Consider the following 22,406-nt stretch of genomic DNA (forward strand, 5'->3'; position numbering starts at 1 on the left):
TTTTAGGTTGAACAGATTAGTGGTCATGCTGCTTATAAATAAGCAGCACAAATGGGCGCGCGCAGAGTTTGTATATATATACAAGTAGATGCAGCCAACTGCCAACCAGTCTCTGCTGCCAACATACAAAACGCTAAGATCCCCGAGAAACTATATGATGTTATAGCAGTGTCAGCAAATCGATTTTTACCAATGATAAATAGATAATGATGACAACTAGATGCTAGAGCAATTTTTTACATTCAGAGAGCAGTTTTTGTCAATAAGAATCATTTCAAAATATTGTTTATTAGCTGAGATATCGACTTGCAAAGTGTCGCCTTTCGCAAGATTCTTCAATTTGTGTTAACTAAATAAATAAGAGGGAGCAGTTTTTACTGTTTGTATTTTCGAAAAGAGCAGTTTTTAATAAGTTAATTATATATATTTGTTTACAAATTTTTTATTTTCTGCGGGCTGGGGTGGTGTTGGTCAATTTTAGGGACGGAAGGTGGTTGCTAAATGATGGTGTATTAATGAAAGTATATATAGCCACAACGCCACAATATACATGCGTATTTACACGGTATTCAGGATTCAAGTTCAAAGGTAATAAAATACATCGTCTTCAACTCCTTGTATTGATGAGAGGGTGTGTTTAACTCGGTGAATTTTTATGAAGGTAAAGGTAGTAATACTATACTCACCAAGTTAAAAATATCTATGAGTCGTTGCAAACATCTTAAAGTATGAAACTATTCAATTACTTAAGTTAGGGCTGTTTATTAATTTTTTTCAGTATACGAGGGATCTAATCTCTTGGAGAGCAGAAGCTTACAGCAGCAACAGCTGATAAAAGTAAAACTCGTCATAAGGGTCTTGTTTTGTTAAGCTCAATGATTCGACAAACCGTTGACCCTGCAACTACTTCTGCTTCATTGTCTAATATCAATCATGTCGCATCCATGCATTTGGAACAGCAACAGCAGAAACAAGCAGCTTGTACTGGCCAGAGTTTACCAAGAAATGGGCATTTGTATTCTACTTTAGTACCAAATAATAATACTGGTTCAGTGCCGAGAAGCAGGCTTACACATGAAAGGCTGCAGTTGAGTAATAGAGGATTACTGCCTATGAGTTCTCAGATTAATGAAGAACTTGTATCTGACAGTAGCAGATCAGTTTTTAAGAGTTCACCGCACATGGTCAGTGGTGACTTGCAGTTTAATAGCAGTGGGCAAGTAACTAGCAGTGCTAACATATCTACGTCAATTAATAGCTCATTAATTGGTCACAGACCACTTATGTCTACCGAGACGCAGGCTAATTTATTATTGTCCAGCAGTGTATCATCATCAAGTAATGCTCATCATCAGCAGCAGCTCATGCTAAATAGTGGCAATATAGACCCTTGTGGATATTTATTGATTAATGACTTTCCGTTGACAAGTGATTCTCAGCAAATTATTGCACGAACACCAAATGCTGGTCCTTCATTATTTAGTGGGCAACAGTCAAACATTAGTTCGTTTAACAACGAATCTCGATTCGATAATGTACCACTTATTAGTAATGCCCTTTTACAAGCTGATAGACTTGTGAACCATAGATCTCAAATGCCAAGTACTTCTCAACACATTAATCATCCAACATTGGTTACTCAGCTTGTGAATACTAGTGGCCTTGTGTCAAATATGAAATCTCCAGTAAGCAGTGCATCCTTGTCAAACAGTGGAACTATACAGATCAGTAAGCATCATTTATTTAGCCCCAGAAGTCCTGCAGGTAGTATTGGTCTTGGTCATGAGGCTGACTCTTCTTCAAGACAACCAATGAACAGTAGTGGACCACCAGTGAATATTAGACCTTTGTTAAACAGTAGACATGCAATAAAAAATGGGTCACCATTAAGTACTAGTAAATTTTTAGGCACACAATCATTGTCGAGTGGTGGATCTTTAGGGGCATTTTTACCACAAGCACCATTAATATCAAGCAAAGCACCAATGTCTGGAAACGCAGCATCAATGCCTAATAGCATATCATCTATTCCAAAAAGCGATCCTACTCATGGTCTGCTAGATCAGTTTCAATATATCAGCATTACAGAGGCGTCATCGCAACATAGCCAAAAACTAGAGCCTCTACCAAATTCCACGGCGCAGATAAATAGCTCTCCTCAGACATACAATACAACAACGAATCAGACGTTAGATACGAAACCCGCTAATTATCTAGCCTCAAGACCCTATGCTAGTCAAATAAATCATCAGCAAACCACCAGCGTGACGAAGCAGGGCTTCAACAAAATCTGGGGCATGGACTCTACCGACATAATCCAATGTAGAAACATTTTGCCAGCCAAAAAGATTGAGCCACCGAGAATAAAGCTCCACCAGGATCTACTAGACCGAGTTAATTGTAGCCCAGATATCTTCCGTTGCACCTTGACCAAGATACCAGAATCGAATTCTTTGTTACAAAAAGCGCGACTGCCACTGGGTATCCTCATCCACCCGTTTAAAGATCTGAACCACTTGCCGGTCATTCAGTGCAATACGATAGTGCGGTGCAGATCGTGTCGTACCTACATAAATCCGTTCGTTTACTTTATCGACGCGAAGCGCTGGAAGTGCAATCTTTGCTACAAAGTAAACGAACTGCCGGACGAGTTTCAATTCGATCCCGCAACCAAGTCATACGGTGATCCGTCGCGTCGTCCAGAAATTCGCACCAGCACAATAGAGTTTATAGCACCGAGCGAGTACATGTTACGGCCACCTCAGCCTGCCGTCTACATAATGGTTTTTGACGTGTCTAGGTTGGCCATTGAAAGCGGCTACCTTGCTCTTGTGTGCAATATTATAACCGAAGAACTGTCCCGGATCCCGGGTGACAGCAGGACCCAAATTGGCATACTGGCAGTGGATTCGGCAGTCCATTTTTTTGGTATGCCTGACAACGTTTCACAGCCCCAGCACATGATCATGATGGATGTAGAGGATGTTTTTTTGCCCAGTCCAGACAACCTTGTGGTCAACCTAAAGGAGCGTGAGGAGCTGCTGAAGAGCCTGCTCATACAGCTGCCTCAGATATTCAAGGACAGCCACGAAACGAGCTGCGCCCTAGGCGCGGCCCTCCAAGTGGCTTACAAGTTGACATCGCCAACCGGGGGCCGGGTAAGCGTGTTTCAAACGTGCCTGCCTAACATAGGCCCGGGATCGTTGCAGCCGCGAGAGAACCCAAATGCTCGAGCGGGCAAGGACGTACCCTGGCTCAATCCTGCCACGGACTTTTACAAGCGACTGGCTTTAGACTGCAGCATCCAACAAGTAGCCGTTGACTTGTTTCTCCTGAACTGCCAGTACAGCGATTTGGCGAGCCTATCGGGCATTTGCAAGTTTAGCGGCGGTTGCGTCTACAATGTTCCCCTGTTCCAAGCCTCTAGGTTGCCCCAAGCCGAGCTTCTGGACAGGATGCTGCGCCGTTACCTTACCCGAAAAATTGGTTTCGAGGCGGTGATGAGGGTACGGTGCACCCGAGGCATCGGCGTGCACACCTTCCACGGTAACTTCTTTGTACGCTCGACGGATCTTCTGAGTCTGCCAAACATAAACCCAGATGCGGGCTTTGGCATGCAGTTAACCATCGATGAGAGCCTGACCGACGCGACAAATGTCTGCTTCCAGGCCGCTCTCTTGTACACATCCAGCCGAGGCGAACGCCGTATACGTGTGCACACCCTCTGCTTACCGACGACGGCTAATCTGTCGGAGGTCCTTCACTCGGCGGACCAGCAGTGCATCGTGGGCCTTCTAGCCAAAATGGCCGTCGATCGTTCTGTTTCGTCCTCGCTTTCGGACGCCCGTGAGGCCCTCATTAACGCGGTGGTCGATTACCTTTCAGCGTACAAGCTGGTCCAGTCCTACCCAGGTGAAGGACTTCTGGCTCCGGACAACCTTAAGCTCCTACCCATGTACATAATCGCCCTGCTAAAGAGCCGTGCTTTTAGATTTGGGATCAGCACGAGGGTGGACGACCGTTTCTACGCCATGTGCCAGCTCAAGACCCTGCCCCTCGGACAGCTTGTGCAATTCGTCTACCCAGATCTCTATGCCATCCATGATTTTGTATTTGATCGCCGGATAACTCAGACGGAAGACGGCCAGCTGTATTCGGCCCCGGACAAGCTTCACCTCTCGGCCGAGAAACTCGACTCACGAGGAGCATTCCTGCTAGATCACTGCGACCAGATCCTCATTTATGTCAGCAAAAACGTTAACCCATCATTCTGTTTCAATGTGCTCGGTGTACCAAGCTTTGCTGCCATTCCCGAAGAGATGTGCGGTCTACCAGAGCTGTCAAACCCCGAGTCCGAGAGATTGAGGGCCTTTGTTGCCACACTACAGGATGAGAAGCCCTATTTTGCTACACTTCGAGTCATTAGAGACGACGGACATTTGAGGACCGAGTTCACTGAGCGACTTATCGAGGATAGATTTGAAAACGCGCTCAGCTACTACGAATTCCTTCAGCATGTTAAAACACAAGTTAAATAATGACGCAATAATACGGCCAGAGGATAAATTATCATAAATTTGTTAAAATATTTTACAATAATATAGGCGATGATGATGATGATAATGATAAATAATAACAGTAAATTTTGTTATATTGGTATAAAAAAATAGATATACCTTATTAATAACTTGTATAAAAGGACTTCACTATGTATCCTTGTATCTTCTATTATTTTTGTTAATTTTTTCTTTTTTGTATTCATAAAATATATAGTTTTATGTCATGATTTGTTGTAATTTTAATAAAGTTCAGTACTAGAAGAAATATATTGATTTAATCTTAGTATTTATGAATATGTATCTCTATATCTGTTTTTACATGTTGTACAATTTTAATAAAAATAAATTATGTTTTTTAAAGATAAAAGTTGAAGCTATTCTACTGATAAGGGTGAAATAACATGGAGTCTGGCAATCTGCAGACTTTAGTAAACAAAAGTTTTAGTTAGTATTAGAAAAATTCTAATATTATAAATGTATGAAATTGGCTGTTTACAATGTATTCATCGTGATATTCAATTTAAACCAAACGAAATGACGCTTTGATACGGAAACAGTGCTCATACCGAAATTGTACTTAGACTTAGACACATGTACAGTCAGTGGAACTTTGATTTACAGATCAGTACACCTCACGCGCCTTAGTTCCGCAATAGGGTGCGGAACAGGTCGAAGTTTCACTGACTACATAATTAATTATTTCCTTTATTGAACTTCGTAACAATGTGAAACATTTTCTACCTTTTAAAGTTTTATACAGCATAAGCACAGAAAATAAATTTCAAAAAATTTTGCTGTTGAATTAACAGAAGATAATTTTTAAAAACAAAGTAGTGTAAGCTTGAGCATAAATAAGAAATTAATTTGTAAATTAAACTGAATAACTCTTGATTTTATTTCTGAACAAAAATTTTAATCAGCTCAGTGCAAAATCTAAAGTAAAAATGTTGAAACCATCGATTTCATTTTTATTTAACGTCATAAGTCTAATTGATTACAGCTGAAATGAAAACGTACGATTTCTCAGATTTTTCCAGGGGTAAATTTATCGTTGAGCTTCAGAGCTTTGTCAAGAAAAAATTTTTTTTCAGCTTTGTCTTGTCTGTTGAACTGTAAATCCAAATCACGATCAAAAGGTCTACGAGTCGGTCCTTCAGATTCTTTTGCTGCTTTCTACAATTTAAAACAATTAGCTGATTCTGCAAATTTAAGGAAAAAATTTTTTTTTTTTTTTTAAGTGCCAAAAGGTTTGAATTACTTTTTTTTTTTTTTTCATTTTTAAATGTATATCAAGCAACGATTCTGTCTCTCCTCCTTGATCCCGCTTATCTTCAGCAGGAATTTTTGCTTTTTTATTTGATTCTTTAGATGGGACAAAATGATTTTCCTCCTGTTATTAAAAAACAGCCAACAGATTACGGTTTTATTAATAAAAAGATTAATTATGCTCATTATTAAAAAGTGTATCTCCGTATGCTAGATATTGCCGTTATATATAAAAAAATGTTTACCTTTTGCTTTCCGACTTTATCTGCTGGTGTGTCTGTCCAAACAGATCTATCAGACATGTCAGGACCTTCGTGAGTCTTAAATTTACGAGGAATCAAACCCAAACCTAGAGCTACAGCATGAGCTGGAGGTAATTTTACCATCCATTCCTCGCGGTTCTTTTTTTCTGGACCAACCTCAAAAACACAATACAAAATTAGAATAGACATTAAGTATACAAATGTAATGAATTAGCGATTGTCAACAAGTTTTCGTCATTACTCGCTGGTATAAAAATAAAATATTTTCCTTACCAATATTTTTCATTAAAAAAAAGTTGTAGAAAAATTAAACGTTATTTAGTCGATTGCTGTACTTTTTGTTAAATTCAACAAGCAAAATAATACCGTTTCATTCAAACAGCTCATCAAATCAGATAATAAAACGAAGTTAAAACATTCAATCTTTTAATTTTACTGTAGCTACCCTTCAATGACCTCATAATGCAATTTATTTTCATGTCAATAGAAATGCAATAATAAACTTTCATACTGTATCCATGAATTTCTCCTTGACCTTTTGTGCTCTATACTCAAGCTGTAATTGAATGTAACTATCCTTGGAAGCCGAGTGGTTGGCAGGAAGAGGACCAATAATATTGTCGTCAGTACAGTCATTCTCTTCGTTTTTCTTAATGTTGGATTTTGAAACATCGACTAAACCGTCAGTTTTAAGAGGCACACTGAAATTGTCGGGCAACGCTGGACCTCGGACTGTCCTAGTTTTCTGAAAGCACGGTGGCAAGGCTGGACCAAACAATTCTGTTTCGACATCCTCTGTATTAATATCATCCTTAGAATATTGTGTATCTTTCGCATTATCTTTAACTATCTGTTTCTCTTTTGCTCCTTTGTCATCTCTACAATTTTCTTGAACTCGCATTGTTTTGATATTTGCTGGTGATACCGTTGGAATGACGTTTTTACTTTTACCTACTTGTACTACCACGCCTTCTTTAAATCTGTGGGTCTCAATATTCATATAAAATTTAGGCGGCAAGGCTGGCCCGTACACTGCATCGTCCTCAATGGGACTTTTATTGACAACTCTTTCATAGAACGATCTTGGCTTCTTGCAAGTTGGAGAAGAGGGAAAATAAGAATTGAAAACAGCAAAATTATTAATATCAGTCATTAGTGCTCCATCTGAAATAACGTCTACATCAGAATTATAACTGCCGCAGCCTGAGTTGCTTGTAGCCCTTTCTTTCCTGGCAGTTACCGTCTCATCCTCGTTTTTTACAGGTTTGATACTTTGCTTCATAGCTGCTGCTGATGGTACAACCGTTGTTACTACTTCTACTAGAGATAAACTGTGTGATCTCGATCTATTGTCTTCCATTTTTTTATTAGACTCCAAAACATGACTACACTTGCTGCTTCTGTCTTTCGAGTGCCTCTTATTTTTTTCGAGTTTTCTCTTAAGCCAATGTTCTCCATGCTTCTTTGATTCAGTTGTATTACCTACTCTATGGTCCTCTGTGTGGTGTCTTATGTGAATTTCACGATGCTGTCGTCTCAAAGATTCTTTTTTCTTGTCTTGTCTCTCGTTGGATGATCTGCTTTGATGGGTTAAAGATCTATCGAGAGAATGCCGAGATGTTGCCCCGTTTTCTCTTGAATGGCAGTAACGTGAAGGGCACTTCTTGCTACTGCGTTTAGCTGATATTTGAGGCTGGGATTGGCTGTCTCTACGCGTAGTCTCAAGACGGAATCTTCGTCCGTCATCACTGTCTTGGCTCTCTGAGTCTGAGTTCATTGTTTCCAGTTCTTGGGCTCTGAAACATTAAAATATAAGTACTTTTTGACATTTCTTTCTTAAAACTTTTATCTTATAAAATGCTGGGTTCCGTAACCACAACTCTGAAAAATATAATTTGTGCAGAATTTTTTTAATCACAATTATTATTTTTCAATTTTTATTACATGATACATTCAACGTTACTCAAAGTTAAGTATTTTTTTATACATATAGCAAATAGCATATAAAATGCAATAGAGAAAGGTGAATTGAAAAATAAAAAACATAGAAAACCCATCTACTTATAAATAGTAAAATTCCATCACGAATCAAAAGCGTTATGTACTTTAAAAGCACTTATATACTTTATTAATCACATAGATGATAAAAATAGACAACTTCAGTAACAGATATAATATTCAGTCAGTTTTTTTTGATGCCACTTGTACTTCTCTGCCTCTCAATTTTCAACTCTGGCCTCAATATTTCTTTTTTATCTTCAGCTGCTGAAATAACAAGTGAAAGTTGTTTTTTTTGCATGGTTGACCTGATCATTTTTATTATTTTTCCTCCACTATACTTAATAGCTTTTCCTACACCTGCAGTAAGAATTCCCTTGAAACTTTGAGATACACTTGATTTCCTCACAATGTCTGTAAGACAGTGGTAAAAAATTTCACTTGAGTCAGGATCATGTGCAATGGCTCTAAAACAATCTTCAGTATCTTTAGATCTTGGACCTTGTGACCAGGCTCTAACAAGCTTAACTTGAGGTGTACGTGGCAAGTGATGTAGATGATATATCTTAGTTTGAATACTAAGATCTTGACTGCAAGTTTTACGCCCATTGCCATTTGTTGATATATCTATATACTGTGCAAAATGCTTCAATATTGGAGCATATAGTTCTCTAAATTCAGTCAGCTGTGATACAACAATGTTACTAATCTTGTTCTTATCCTCACCAAAAAACATTCTGAAATCACCATTGTAAGACAGTGAAGTTATTGTTTTATACAATTGAATTTCGGTAAAGTACTCTGGCAAAAGTAATAGAGCAGCATGCATAGCTGAATGCAAATTTTGCACTAAAGCTGTTTTTAGTTGAGAATTTTCATCTGGCTCCATTATAATTTGCACAGGCTTGTGCAGCCTTCCGGCTAAATAAAGCATATTCCAATCCAGTAGATCTTCAACTAGTGATATTTCAGATACAATACCATACTTAATTTCTCTGCCCTTGGATGTCTGGATGAGTGTATTGTAGTACACGCGTGCACCACCTGATTCTTGTACTTTTGCAATGGCTTTTGGACCAAGGAGCTTCAGAGGTTGAGCATAGTGGTTTGGATTTTTAATGAGGTTTTCGGTATGCCACTGATAAGGATTACGAACAACAAAAATGAGATCAAGCATGTTTTTTGTTGGTTCGTTGAGTTGCTTAAAGACACCGGAGCCATAAGCGAAGCAGAATTTGGTGCTCTTGGGAAAGTCTTGTAAAATGCTCTTAAACAGCGACAGTTGAGCCATTATATAATAAATATTCAAGACTTCAAAACAGGCATTCAATGTTCGCGTTGTTTGAGATACAGATGAAGGCTGAGGAATATGATAGGTCTTTTTCAACCCAAGAACTTTGAAATTCGTTTGCCTATTGATCTATTGATGTCGCATAATTTGGCTGCCGTTTAGTAAAAATCTTTTTCTTTATTCCATATTTTCAGCAATTATATGAAAATGTTGACTAACCTTTCAAATTTTTATATCTGTGTCGTATACAATCTTTGACAGAATGATGACGACGTACTATACGTTACTATAGCAATGACAGTATGACGTATGACCATAGATTCGTTCACCTTACAATCCAGGGACGGTCGGGGACGGTGTGAGCGAGTCGGAGTCGGAGACGAAAGTGAACAAGTGCTCTTCTCCGATCGTCCGCGATCGTCCCTGACCGTACGCGATGCGCAGTTGTACACGTTAGGTTAGAATAATGCTGTATGTAAACAATAGTTTGTAAATAAAGAAGTGCAAATACAAACAAGTTTGTTTACTTTTTGCATTAATCTAACCTAACGTGTACAACTGCGCATCGCGTACGGTCAGGGACGATCAGGGACGATCGGAGAAGAGCACTTGTTCACTTTCGTCTCCGACTCGCTCACACCGTCCCCGACCGTCCCTGGATTGTAAGGTGAACGAATCTACTGTCACACGCACACTCGCACACCTCACTAGTCTCACTACCATATAAGATTCGTTCAAGCCCCTTTTGGTTCGGTTCGGTTCTCTTAGGAGCTATTCACATAGAGTGTAATCCGCAATCGCCGCCAGCAGTTACATATGTAAGACGTGATAACGTTGCGTGGTTGGGGGGGCGCTACTGTCAATTTACTGGTGATGTGATCCGCAATCCCGCCAGCAGTAAAGCAGACGACGTCAATCTACTTGCTCTTTTTCGTGACATTTTCTGATTGTAAACAAAGCATATTGTGCTAGACGTAAGCAAACACGCAGACCAAAAAAAATAGTTTCAAGTGCCTAAAACAAAAATGGAAATAACAGCTTTACTGCTGGCGGGATTGCGCGGGATCACAGCAAAAGTGTCACGAAAAAGAGCAAGTAGACTGACGTCGTCTGCTTTACTGCTGGCGGGATTGCGGATCACATCACCAGTAAATCGACAGTAGCGCCCCCAACCACGCAACGTTGTCACGTCTTACATATGTAACTGCTGGCGGCGATTGCGGATTACACCCATAGCCCCCATAGGAGATATTCACATGGACATTTTTTGCTAATTTCATTGTTAACGTTCATATTGAAAAGGGGGTTCCACTGTTCCGCTAAACTCAAAGTGAGTGAACAGACTGAACACACCTATACCTCTTTTTCCATCAGGCAACAAAACCTATGGTCGCAACTATTGTAGGTTATAAATAACAAATAAATTGGTTATTGACTTTGATTCAGTTATTCTGTACAATAGATTTTCTAATGAAAAGCAGATCATAGGAATATAATTATTAACCTTACAAGACTTGTATCAAAGTGAAAGTGCTAGTTTGCTAGCTGATAGCTTTGTTGACTGACAGAGAACACAGTATAGGTCTGTTCTGTCTGTTCACTCAATTTGAGTTTAGCAGAACAGTGGAACCCCCTTTTAAATATGAACGTTCACAATGAAATAAGCAAAAAATGTCTGTGAATACTATATATACAGAATCAGTTCTGTTTGGTTCCCTATAAGATATAGGTATATTTTTTAAGAAAACCGAACCGAACCAAAAGGGGCTTGAACAAATCTATATAGAATACATTAAATTAGATGCAACCACTCTGCAGGTCACAGAGGTCACCCCCACACCCCAGCCGAATAAAGCATGCAAAATCAACAAAAAAAGGACTACATCAATGTGTTTTAATTAGCTCCTTTCAGAAAAAAGTTTTGCAAAACTTTTTCTGTTTTATAAAAGAAGTCATAGATAAAATATATCAGTGATGTCGATAACTTTGATATCTTCCGGAATGGGTCGTATTTTTCAACGAGACCAGGCTTTAAAAATAGCTCCCAATTACCTCCAATGGCCTCCACTATTATTTATTGATCTCAAGTTCGTATATTTGCAAGAAATTCAAGAAACTAATTTCGCTATGGTTTGTACAAGGGGATGCAGGAAAAAGGTAGTGTTTTGCAGGAGAATTACGCGATGAGCTTACCCGGGGCTCGAAGACAACGCGCAGACCCAGCAGGCATTATTTATTCTAAATGAATTCATTTTGAATTCAGAATATTTTAATAAATTCTACAGGTTGTCATGATATGAGCTAAATGAATTCTTAATGAATTCATAATCTCATCGGGTTATGTCATGTGTCTTGAGTTCGCAAAAAATTCTTAAAGAATTCTTTTAAAGAAACTTTTTATTACTTTTGTGGGGAGAGCTGCTGAAAGACCATTAAAAAGAATTCATTTAAAGTTCATTATGAATACAGTGTGTATGTAGTAAGTGTAATGAATTCATTGACTGTCCCTAAGGAATTCATTTAAAAAATTTTGGTACATACTTTTTATCAATTTGCTATACAGTAACAACAGAAAAAAATAATTTTTGCATCATATTTATTTTCTAAAATTTTTTTAACATTTAACAAATGTTAGAATCTCTATGTTTAGAATATTATTATATTACATGACTACGAATAATAGAGTACCTTTGAACAAATCATAAATTTATAAAATAGCACTAATCGTTTTACTTATCTAATATGTTGTAAACATAAATCACATAAATTAGTTACAGCATTGACGGATATTTAAACTACAAACTACTCATCAATAAACAAATAACCACTACTTTCTTATAATGTAGTACGGCAACCACAAATCATGAAGAATTCTTTATGAATTCACCAAGGAACTTGTTTTTGTATTCGAAAAGTGTTCCTGAAGTGTTCTTAGAGTATTCATAAGGTATTCATTTTGATCCCACGGTACTTAAAAATTATACTTGAATAAAAAATTATTTCGTTAATAAGTCAGTTGTCTTCTGTACACACTTACTCACTCCGGCTTTGGATATACATTAATATCCGAAAAAAATCTGCAGACAAGTGGAATCGAACCCAGGTAGCTAGAGCCCGCGTGTGACACAAACACGCTTCACCACTCGGCTATCGAGGATTCGGAAATTCCCTAACATTAAACGCCTACTTTAACTATTTACAAAAGCTATGATTCTTTGTTATTTTAATTCCCTCTTATAATTAAAAAATTGTGTGAAAAATCTCTCTGCTCTTCTCGCTTATGGACAACGCTATCTTATAACTTTTTATTACACGCGCACTTATCTCTACATATTATAGCAACGTCGTACGATCTGGATTATGTATTATTGTAAGTACATGACCTTATAATGCAAATTATAAAATAGAGTCTTCTGACGTGTAACAAAAATTATTTTTAACACAAATAAATACCAAATTGAGATTGCAAAAAAAATCGTATAATCGTAGCGAGCTTCCATATTTAGGACATGCTTCGGAGCTTCACCAAAAACATGATTAACTTTCGACCTAAAGACTACCAGTGCTTTCGTAGCACAGGTGGCTCGCACGCGTATCTACCGTTTCGTTTTTGCATTCTCGGGTTCGAATCTCAGTATGGAAGATGACTTTTTTTTTTGTTTCAGTGGTCTTACTGGTTATTCTGTATTTTTTACTCGACAAACTCTTTTATCATTAATACTTATGCAGATATTTAAATTTAAATTAAATATTAAATACCTTGAAAAATTTTATTTTCATTGTCCAATAAGCTCCAGATTGTATTTTTGTATCTTATACATACTTCTTCATTTAACTTTTATTCGATTCATATAAATAAGTTTTTTGCTACTTCGAGAAAAAAATAATAAATAGGATGTCGTATAAAATTTTTTCTTATAACTTAATAATAATTCTTCAGATTAATTTTGAATTTTAGCGATAGCTTATTTCGTGTCGTTTTAATAGTTAAAAAGTAATGCAGTGTTAAAAAACAATAAAAAATTCATGCACAAACGAAAAAAGTCTCAAAATGATATCTGATTTAAGTTTCTGCAATCTCAATTTGGTATTTATTTGTGTTAAAAATAATTTTTGTTACACGTCAGAAGACTCTATTTTATAATTTGCATTATAAGGTCATGTACTTACAATAATACATAATCCAGATTGTACGACGTTGCTATAATATGCAGAGATAAGTGCGCGTGTGATAAAAAGTTATAAGATAGCGTTGTCCATTAGCGAGAAGAGCAGAGAGATTTTTCACACAATTTTTTAATCATAAGAAGGAGTTAAAATAACAAAGAATCATAGCTTTTGTAAATAGTTAATGTAGGCATTTAATGTTAGGGGATTTCCGAATCCTTGATAGCCGAGTGGTGAAGCGTGTTCGTGTCACACGTGGGCTCTAGCTACCTGGGTTCGATTTCACTTGTCTGCAGACTTTTTTCGGATATTAATGTATATCCGAAGCCGGAGTGAGTAAGTGTGTACTGAAGAAAACCAACTTGTTAACGAAATAATTTTTTATTCAAGTTTAATTTTTAAGTACCGCGGGATCAAAATGGGAAACCAAAAAAAATTTTTCTAAATGATTATGAAACACATGTTAGTAACAACGCAATCTCTTAAATCAATTAACCCAGTAATTGCACTGCTTTTATGAGTCTTAAGATTTTATCAAGATCTGAAGAAAGTTCCTGTATTGTTTCGACATCAATTTCTGTTTGTTTGTTCCAGGCTGTATGTGTGGTTGCGGTTTTTCCGGCCAATGTAGGAAAATTAATGTGGTTGTTGCTGGGTGGCTCGGGGGCCTTTTTTGTTGTATTTTGCGTTCTTTGCTTATTCCTGTTGTTTTTAATTGTCGTAATCCTGTCTTGATACACTTTACATAACCTACTATTCGCTCGATGTTCTTCTCTACAGTTAACACAATGAGGTTTTGTTTCTTTGTCTTTCTTGCATTCGGCTGTTATGTGCTTTTGGTCGCATTTTACACATCTAGGAGGATTGTTACAGTTTTGAGAGCCGTGGCCAAACCTTTGGCAGCGATGGCACTGGGTCGCTCCTTTGGAATTTTTGTATTTTTCCCAGTACACTCTTGTGTAGCAGATGTGCTTTATTCGTTTTACTTCGCTGATGTCGGTACCTCCGTAGAAAGAGGCCATGTATAGTGGAGCTATATATGGTGGCGGCGCTTTCTGCTTCATCATGGCTATTCTTGTGCAGCCATAACCTTTGTTATTTAGGTCGTCTTGAATTTCTTTAGTATCCATGCTAGGTGGGCCCTTGATTACTAAGTGTTTGATTTTTTTACTTTCGTTTGCGTACGTGTAGTACGAGTAGTTTTTTTCTTTTAGTGTCACCTGAATCAGGTTATAACTTGCCTTGCTCTCAAGGAAAATTTTTAAGCCGTCCTTGGTATGTTGGAAAATGGCTTCGCCGTTGGCTAGATCTCTTATTGCTTTGATGAATCCGCTAAAGTTGTTGACTTGTGTGGTGACCACTATTGGTGGGACTCTGTCTTTTTTTGATGTTTTGTTTCTTTTATTATTTTGTTTGGTGTTGTTACCCTTGGAATTTTTTTTCCTTTTTCTTTGTCGTTGGTTTGGTTTCTGGTGCTCTCATCGCTAGAGGAGTTGTCTGCCACAAAAACTTGATGTTCATCTATAAACATTATCTCCGCCTCTACTATTTCCAAATGGTCATAAAGAAATTGTACTGTAGTTTTGAGTAAAGCCACAGCTACCTGAAATTTTTGTTTTTCAGAGGTTGTTAACTTGCAACTCTTACTAAAAGTATCAGCATCCTTCAGTGTTACAAGATTACAATCTAACAGTCTTTGAATTTGAGCAGCGTTGACTTTACTTTCAACAACTTGTTGGCATGATTGCCACAGGCAGGTAGCCGAATCCTTGAAATGCTGTACAGTAGCCATGACTTCTTGCAGGAGGAAGCTTAGTAATCGAGTCATTGGGTTAAAATGAGCTGCTCTGTCAACGTAAACTCCTTTAAATACCTTCAGAGTTTAGCAAAAAGCGTATTTAAATAGGGGTGGGAAGCACGTGTGTATGTGTGTGAATGAGAGAAAGAGATGACTTGGGGTGGTGGTAAATACCTTAGAAGAAGTCAGTATTACAGGTATGATAATATTATAGTTATGAGAAAGGTATTAACATTAAACAAAAAGTTAATTAATAATTGCGGTAAAACTTTAATTTTAAAAGTTTTTTTTCTTATCTAAAAAGAAATTTAACATCATGTTACAATAAAATCGCTTTTTTTTTCAGCTGGGCAGCTTGACGCTTCTCTTTTTCTTCTAATTTTTTCCGATTATTTTCGATTATTTTCAACCGAACTTTCATCATTTTTATAATTTCACCTGCCCTTATTTTCAACTCTTGCTGCTTTAGCAAGATTTGGACTCTCATATCCAGTTCTTTTTTATCATCTTCTGTCCATTCCTCAATATTCTCTGGCAGCGGTTGAATTGACAATGGTGACTGCTGCTGCTGCTGCTGCTGCTGATGCGATGATGTTGGTGGTAGTGTTGGTGATAGTGGTAGTGGCGGTGATTCTTTAAATGGTGATGGTAGAGTCGGAGCTGGTGGTAATGGTGGTGTTGATGATGGAGGAGGTGGCGGTGGTTGCTTGTACAGCTCCATCCACTCGCTCCATGATATAGGAGATGGTAGCGGTATATCCTTTACTTCTATTGTAGGTGGCATTAAAAGGACATCTTCTTTTATTGCTGGCACTTCTAATTTTTCTTTTCGTTGTGTTTGATTTTGATGAGGTAATTCATCGTCATTGTCATCGTCCTCTTCATGAAAGAGCCACCATAAAGGACCATCTGATTGAATTGGTGAAACTGGTGGTGGTAGCGGGATGAAATTTTTACACACTTGGTCGAAGACATCGTGAAATAATACTGGCATCTGCTTTGTAAAAAAATTTTTAGTTTAAAAGTGATGTTACATTATAAGCAAGTAAAATTGGAAAAACTAAAAAAATATCAAAAGATACCTTTTTCTATTTTTTTTGTTCCTTTTTCTTCTACTGATCGATCTTCAGACTGTGATGTTGAATTTTTTCCTGAATGATAAGTCGATACTGTCTTGACCATCGTAATGCTGTAAAAAAAAAAAAGTATAGGAATACGTGAATGAACACTGCATTATGTATTATTTGAAAAACAAAAATACTTTTTTTCTATCTAAGAAATGGTTGAAATTTATAATATGAAGATCACGACCGCAGTAGAAAGTGAAAACATTTTTTCACAATACAACGTAGAAAGAAAAAATAAAACCAATCATTGTAATACAGATAACTTACCTTTGCTGTTGGATGGGTCTCGTGGGATACTTCAGTCCTTGTAACTTTATGGCACACTGTTTGCTGCTGCTTATCGTCCTAGCTATTTTTTTTCTAATGCTGGTGTAGGTACAGAAATTGAGTCGAGCTAAAACGAAAAAAAATAATTTAAGTTTGCAAAATAAAAAAAAAATTTCAAGGCAGTGTGAATAAAACATATGTAGTAGATGTAATGAATTATGTGAAAGGAAAAGTAATTTTCACTTTGAGAATAAAAAATAAGTAAACGGTGAATGTGTCAGGAAAAATATTTTCACTCGGATAATTTTTTCTTATAAATATAGTTTTAGTTGAGCACGTATAAGAAAAAGTAGAAAATAATTTATAAAAAGCAGTTGGTATCAAACCTATGTAGATTGATATAATAAACTATGAGAAAAAATATTTTTAGTTTGAAAAAAATTTTAGTAGCTACAGTAAAATGTGTCGGGAAAAAATGTTTTCACTACGAAAAGTTTTAGTCAAGCGAGGATGAAATAATTTTAGAAGTTCAGATTTGGTTAACTTTGTAAGAGGAAAATATTTTAGGATTTTAAAATCGAAGCACTCTCACCTTTGTTGCGTTAAATCGCGTACAAGAAAAGTAAAAATAATTTATGAAAGGCAGCTTGTATCAAACTTATGTAGATGGATATAATAAACTATGAGAAAAAATATTTTTCGTTTGAAAAAATAATTTTTTAGTAGCTTAATTTTAAAGTAAAATGTGTCAGAAAAAAATTACGAAAAATATTTTCTTTACGAAAAGTTTTTCAGCAAGATAGTTTTAGTCAAGCGAGTTTTAGGAAAAACTAGAAACAACTTTAGACATAAATATTTAGGCAACTATGTAAGGGAAAAAAGCAAAAGATTTTATGATTTTAAAATCGAGGCACTCTTACTTTTGCTGCGTCAAATTTATGGACCACTTCCTTTACTGCTGCTTCTGTTTCGGCTACCGTTGATATCCCTTTTCCTTTTCCTTCTGGAATTGAGCTCCTTGTTTGCTGTTTTCCTCTTTTAGACTTGTTGCTTCCTTGAATGCTGTTGTAGAAGTGGGCAAATTTATTTTGCCACTCGAAGAAAATCAAGTGCATGACTAACTTGCGTACATACACATGTATGTATTAGGTGGGGGAGGGGGGGTGTATTTTGGATGTGCCATTTCCCCTACTCATGAATTTTCGCACAATGATGGTCCATTGGCTACAAAACGCAGTTTTCCCCTACTCATAAATTTTTCCATGTATAATGCTGTTTACATTTAAAGAAGAGTGATAGATACAGTCATAATTGTATCCTTTTCTAATACAATTTTCCCTTACTTATGGATTTCTGCTCACTGATGGTCCAATAGATGAAAGACGCAGTTTTCTCCTTCTCACGAATTTCTATATGTATGATGCTATTTGCATTTTAAGAAGAGAGATAGTAGCAACTACAATTTTTTGGCGTAGCTATTCGACTGCCTATTTAAACGAGGTGTTAGTCCCTCAGAAATTCATTCATTCATCGACATGTATTCTCGCCAAGTATCTTTTACACCGACGGAGCGTTTGGAAATGGAAGTCTGCAAGCAGTTGTTTGAGTCTTCACCAATCACCAACTCTCAGGATGCAGGACAAGTCGTCGCTGACCATCAATTGCTGCTGCAACCACATAACTCTCAGGATGCAGGGCCGCTCATCGCTGATCGCCTTTTTCCATCGCTGCCAGTTGAAGAAGAGCTGGGTGAATTAGTTGAATATTTACAAAGTGATGACCGCAACGACGATGATTTGTTTTGGCAGAGATTGGCCGCTCACCCAATATCACCGTTATTATTCGATGGACCCTTTCCACCGATAACATCAATAAGTCCTACTCCTTCTTTTACGAAGGAGTTCGATGAGCAGCGTGAAATCGCTAGACGTCAGACATCACCGCCACCTCCTGAACTGTCACCCATAATTGACTTCACGTGGTCACCGCCACCTCCTGAACTGCCGCCTATAATTGACCTCACGGGGTCACCGGTATCAAAGGCAATGTTGTCAAATGTTGACCCTATACCACCAGTAATACTAAATACACGTATGCCGTTGATATCACCATCAAGCCCAACTCCTTCATTTACGGAGGAGTTCGAAAAGAAGCATACTAGTCATCGGGCAACATCACCGTCACCGCGACCTGCATCACCACCAATAATTGATCTTACATGGTCACCGGTCAAACAATTGGTGATGTCCGAGGCAGCGTCGCCAATAGTTGGCCCGAATAGTGATGTACTGCAGCCTCTGGATTTATCAACTAAAAACCTCAGTCAGCAGGATAATATGCCACCACTACCACCCCCACCACCACCACCAGTTGAACTTAAAAACTCGACAACCGTCAGCAAAAAAAGGAAGAGGAAGAGTACAATCAATGGAGGGAAGAAGAAAAAAAAAGTATGTCGAAGTATTATATACAAATTAAATTTTATTAAAATGTTGTAAAACAAATATTTTTATTACTTAAAAAATAAATGATAAAAAAGTTAAATAAAATTTGTTTTCAACGAAACTTATCACCTTATAATTAAAAAATTCCATCCTTGTCCCATTCGTGTTCGTATCTATTCAGATAAACCCTGTCTTAGTGATAAGTATTGGTTGTACTGCATGTGAAAGAGCGTATGGCTGAGACACTTCGGTCATAAATAAAAGATAGTTCTGGCTGCTGATGTATCCTACAGGTAAGTGTATCGTTGGATCTCTTAGTGATACGTAGAAAGGTAATAATAATACAAGATAACTCCTACTGCTGATTTTACCTGTGCGTAAACAGTCCACCAATAAAACACATTATACATAGGCCGGCAGTCAAATTCGAACGAAGGACCTGTCGATACACAAACAAGATGATTCCTACTGCTGTTATTTTGCTCATCCTATTCCTGCTGTGCATAAACAGTCCACCCATAAAAAAATCTATACATAGTCAAATTGCAACCAAGGACCACTCGATCTAAATATACTGTGCTACATCATTAACTCTAATCCTACCCTATTACCTACCCATCATACATTTTAAATTAAAAAATTTTATAAAAAATATATGCATACACGCATCGTACGTAAGTATTTATCTATGTATGTAGATAAACTTGTATATGTGTACACGTATTACCTTGAAAAGGTAACACTTATTTGTCACACCTACACCTCACAGATATAAGCGTGTGGTTGGGGCTCTCATCCATATACATACAAAACAACACGCTCTCCTACAGGCAAACCAGAGAGAAGGAAGCTGTGCACAACCCCTAGCGCTTCGTGCAGAGTCGTAGCTGTCCGCGCACAGTCGTGCACGTGGGCAGGGAGGATGACGTGTGCTGGATTCGGCGTGTGCTCGTCTCGGCTTAGTCTATCTACTGAAATGTATAGTAATGGTGATTGCCAGTTTTCACCGCTTATTACGCTGATATAAACGTTTAGCCGTTTGTAACAATTACGCATTGTTAAAGGGGTTGAATTTTTCACGATAATTGACGCGTTCTATACAAATATACTTATAATGCAAATTATGTACGTATCTGGGATTGAAAAATTGTTAAGCTAATAAAACGACGATCTTATTTTAAAAAATACTTTTATCTGATGGTCAATAAAATAATGTGCTGGTTGGACGTCGTAATGATCAAAACTACGAGCGTATTATACTATTGTAAATTTAAGCAATATTTGTAAATATGAGTGGCCAATTTTGTATCCAGAGCTCATGCCACTCCAAGAAATTAAAATTAAAGGTTAAAATTATATGAAGTTATGTTAAAAGGGTTAAACTTTCTAGAAAAAAAAATTTTCAGTTGATATCTTGACTCCTCAATAAGATAATTACGAAAATTTTGTAATATCGTAATATCATATTGTCAAATTTTTTTTATCCGATAGGGTTTAATTCTAGCTTTTATTTCATGTGGGTTAGAACACTTTAACTATACTAGCAGCTTAACTACACGCGTCAAAAGCATACGTATTGTTCTCAAAAATTTACTGAAATTGACTCATACAAAATACCGTTTATCTTTTGACCCAAAAACTTTGTAGTAAAATTTCTCTGGATATTTGTTGTGGGTGGTATTTGAGGTATAACTACTATGGAAAATAATTTTTCCAACCAACCTTTTCCAACGATTCTTCAAGGCATTTAGAGCCAGTTACGCCAGGATCACCATATTATACACTCCACAACAAACACCTAACGCGATTCAACACGAAATTTTCCAAATAGCACGTATACAATATTTCATAGTAATAAATTTTAGTAAAATTTCAAAATTCCTTTTGTCGCCGCGGTACAAGTGGGTAAGCTACATGTGAATTAAATGTTTCAATCTAGCTTAAATGAAAAATGTAGTCAAGCACCATCAATTACAAACGGGTTTGGTTAATCTAGTGCAGCCTGGGACATGGACTAAAATTTTACAGGAGAATCACCATACGCGTATAGCCCGAAATAATTGCTTCAACTCGAGCTCTAACTTGCTATTTCAATATCTATTAAACTTACTATGCTTTTAATACAAGATACAGAATATAAATAAATGTATATGCTAAAGAGGGTGATTTCCAACAGACACTTAGGTGTTGAGAACAAATCATATTTATTAATTTGTTAATTAGTTAATATATTAATATATGGTATGTGGGTATCCATTTGCCTATCTACATAATGTGAAATGGTACTTCTCCCATTTTGGGCATTTTCGAGTGGCTGCTGTGTCTTCATTAGGAAAAATAGTGCTTGTCACTACTGTGCATCTAACCACAACGGTCCCAATAGTCCCATCAGCGTTTTATATAAATTGCGTAGAACGTAATTACCGTGTAAGGGAAGAGGACCAAACCGGGTACACCGACTAAAGCGGGTAGGCGCTTGTGTGTCAGCATTGATGAGTATTTTCAAATTTTGCTCAGTTCTAAACGAGCCTTAATACAGTGAAATGACATAATTATACGTAATTAAAATACAAATTACTAATTTGTTCACAAAATTAAAGATATGTACTTTGTGATCAGTCAAGAACTAATATACTTATTACGTCGATGATAATTTTAAATTTAATAATGAAATTGAGCCAAAAATATTGAGGTTTTGTTTACAATTTTTTTTTAGTAAGCTTTACTGAAATAAAACACTTGTGCTCGGACAAAGCGTGCTTATGAGCAGGTACCTGATTTGTCCTGATATCATGTTTTATTTATTTAAAAAAACATGTTTTATATGGTGAGTAAATGTACATAGGGGGGAACGGAGCGATTTATGCCACGAATAGGACATTTTCTTACAAAATTTTCGTTATATACTTCATTGATTTCAAGTTGACAATTTATTGATTCAATAATCATTTGGATCAAAGTATAGCTATATTTTTATTAGCAAGTCCTTTAAGATATTGAAATCTGCTAGAATTAGACTAGAATTATTATTTAAATGATAAGACAAAGCATATTTTCCTTCAGTATAGTTCCTACACACTTTAGGCTTTCATGTGAGGCAAAGTGGTTTTTTTAAAGTGTTTTTTTGTAATGAATCATACACTAATAGACAATAACAAAATATTACTTATTAATTTTAATGTTTGATACATCCTCTATGAAGAAAAAAAAATTATCATCATACAAA

The 22,406-nt window shown here is 36.8% G+C and overlaps 3 protein-coding genes across 4 annotated transcripts; 1 reads left to right on the forward strand and 2 right to left on the reverse strand.

Moving 5' to 3' along the window:
* Positions 1–285: 285 nt before the first annotated feature.
* On the forward strand, positions 286–4,805 carry Sec24AB (Protein transport protein Sec24AB). Of its 2 annotated transcripts, none has more exons than XM_014362114.2 (2): positions 286–661; positions 779–4,805. In XM_014362114.2, the coding sequence occupies exon 2, from the start codon at positions 876–878 to the stop codon at positions 4,536–4,538; it is 3,663 nt and encodes a 1,220-aa protein (XP_014217600.2). In that variant the 5' UTR covers positions 286–661; positions 779–875; the 3' UTR covers positions 4,539–4,805. The 2 variants fall into 2 exon arrangements, with proteins under 2 accessions (XP_014217600.2, XP_089453684.1); XM_089597558.1 differs by having other exon boundaries at positions 286–588.
* Positions 4,806–4,920: 115 nt separating this feature from the next.
* LOC106646088 (uncharacterized) lies at positions 4,921–9,745 on the reverse strand. The gene is made up of 5 exons (XM_089597561.1): positions 9,707–9,745; positions 6,600–7,884; positions 6,071–6,244; positions 5,818–5,949; positions 4,921–5,732 (listed from the first exon to the last, which is right to left on the reverse strand). The coding sequence occupies exons 2-5, from the start codon at positions 7,863–7,865 to the stop codon at positions 5,583–5,585; spliced, it is 1,722 nt and encodes a 573-aa protein (XP_089453687.1). The 5' UTR covers positions 7,866–7,884; positions 9,707–9,745; the 3' UTR covers positions 4,921–5,582.
* LOC106646089 (phosphatidate cytidylyltransferase, mitochondrial) lies at positions 8,225–9,774 on the reverse strand. The gene has a single exon (XM_014362117.2). The coding sequence runs from the start codon at positions 9,375–9,377 to the stop codon at positions 8,271–8,273; it is 1,107 nt and encodes a 368-aa protein (XP_014217603.2). The 5' UTR covers positions 9,378–9,774; the 3' UTR covers positions 8,225–8,270.
* Positions 9,775–22,406: the final 12,632 nt, after the last annotated feature.

The sequence above is a fragment of the Copidosoma floridanum genome, unplaced genomic scaffold (assembly GCF_036245765.1).
Source record: "Copidosoma floridanum isolate Cflo_tuat_1 unplaced genomic scaffold, Cflo_Japanese_pri ptg000033l, whole genome shotgun sequence".
NCBI lineage: Eukaryota > Metazoa > Arthropoda > Insecta > Hymenoptera > Encyrtidae > Copidosoma > Copidosoma floridanum.

Coding starts and splice junctions, on each gene's coding strand:
- Sec24AB (XM_014362114.2), top strand. CDS start 876: ATGATTCGACAAACCGTTGACCCTGCAACTACTTCTGCTTCATTGTCT.
- LOC106646088 (XM_089597561.1), bottom strand. CDS start 7,865: ATGAACTCAGACTCAGAGAGCCAAGACAGTGATGACGGACGAAGATTC. Junction 5,950..6,070: donor ATAAAGTCGGAAAGCAAAAG/GTAAACATTTTT, acceptor TTTTAATAACAG/GAGGAAAATCATTTTGTCCC. Junction 5,733..5,817: donor AAATGAAAAAAAAAAAAAAA/GTAATTCAAACC, acceptor TTTAAATTGTAG/AAAGCAGCAAAAGAATCTGA.
- LOC106646089 (XM_014362117.2), bottom strand. CDS start 9,377: ATGGCTCAACTGTCGCTGTTTAAGAGCATTTTACAAGACTTTCCCAAG.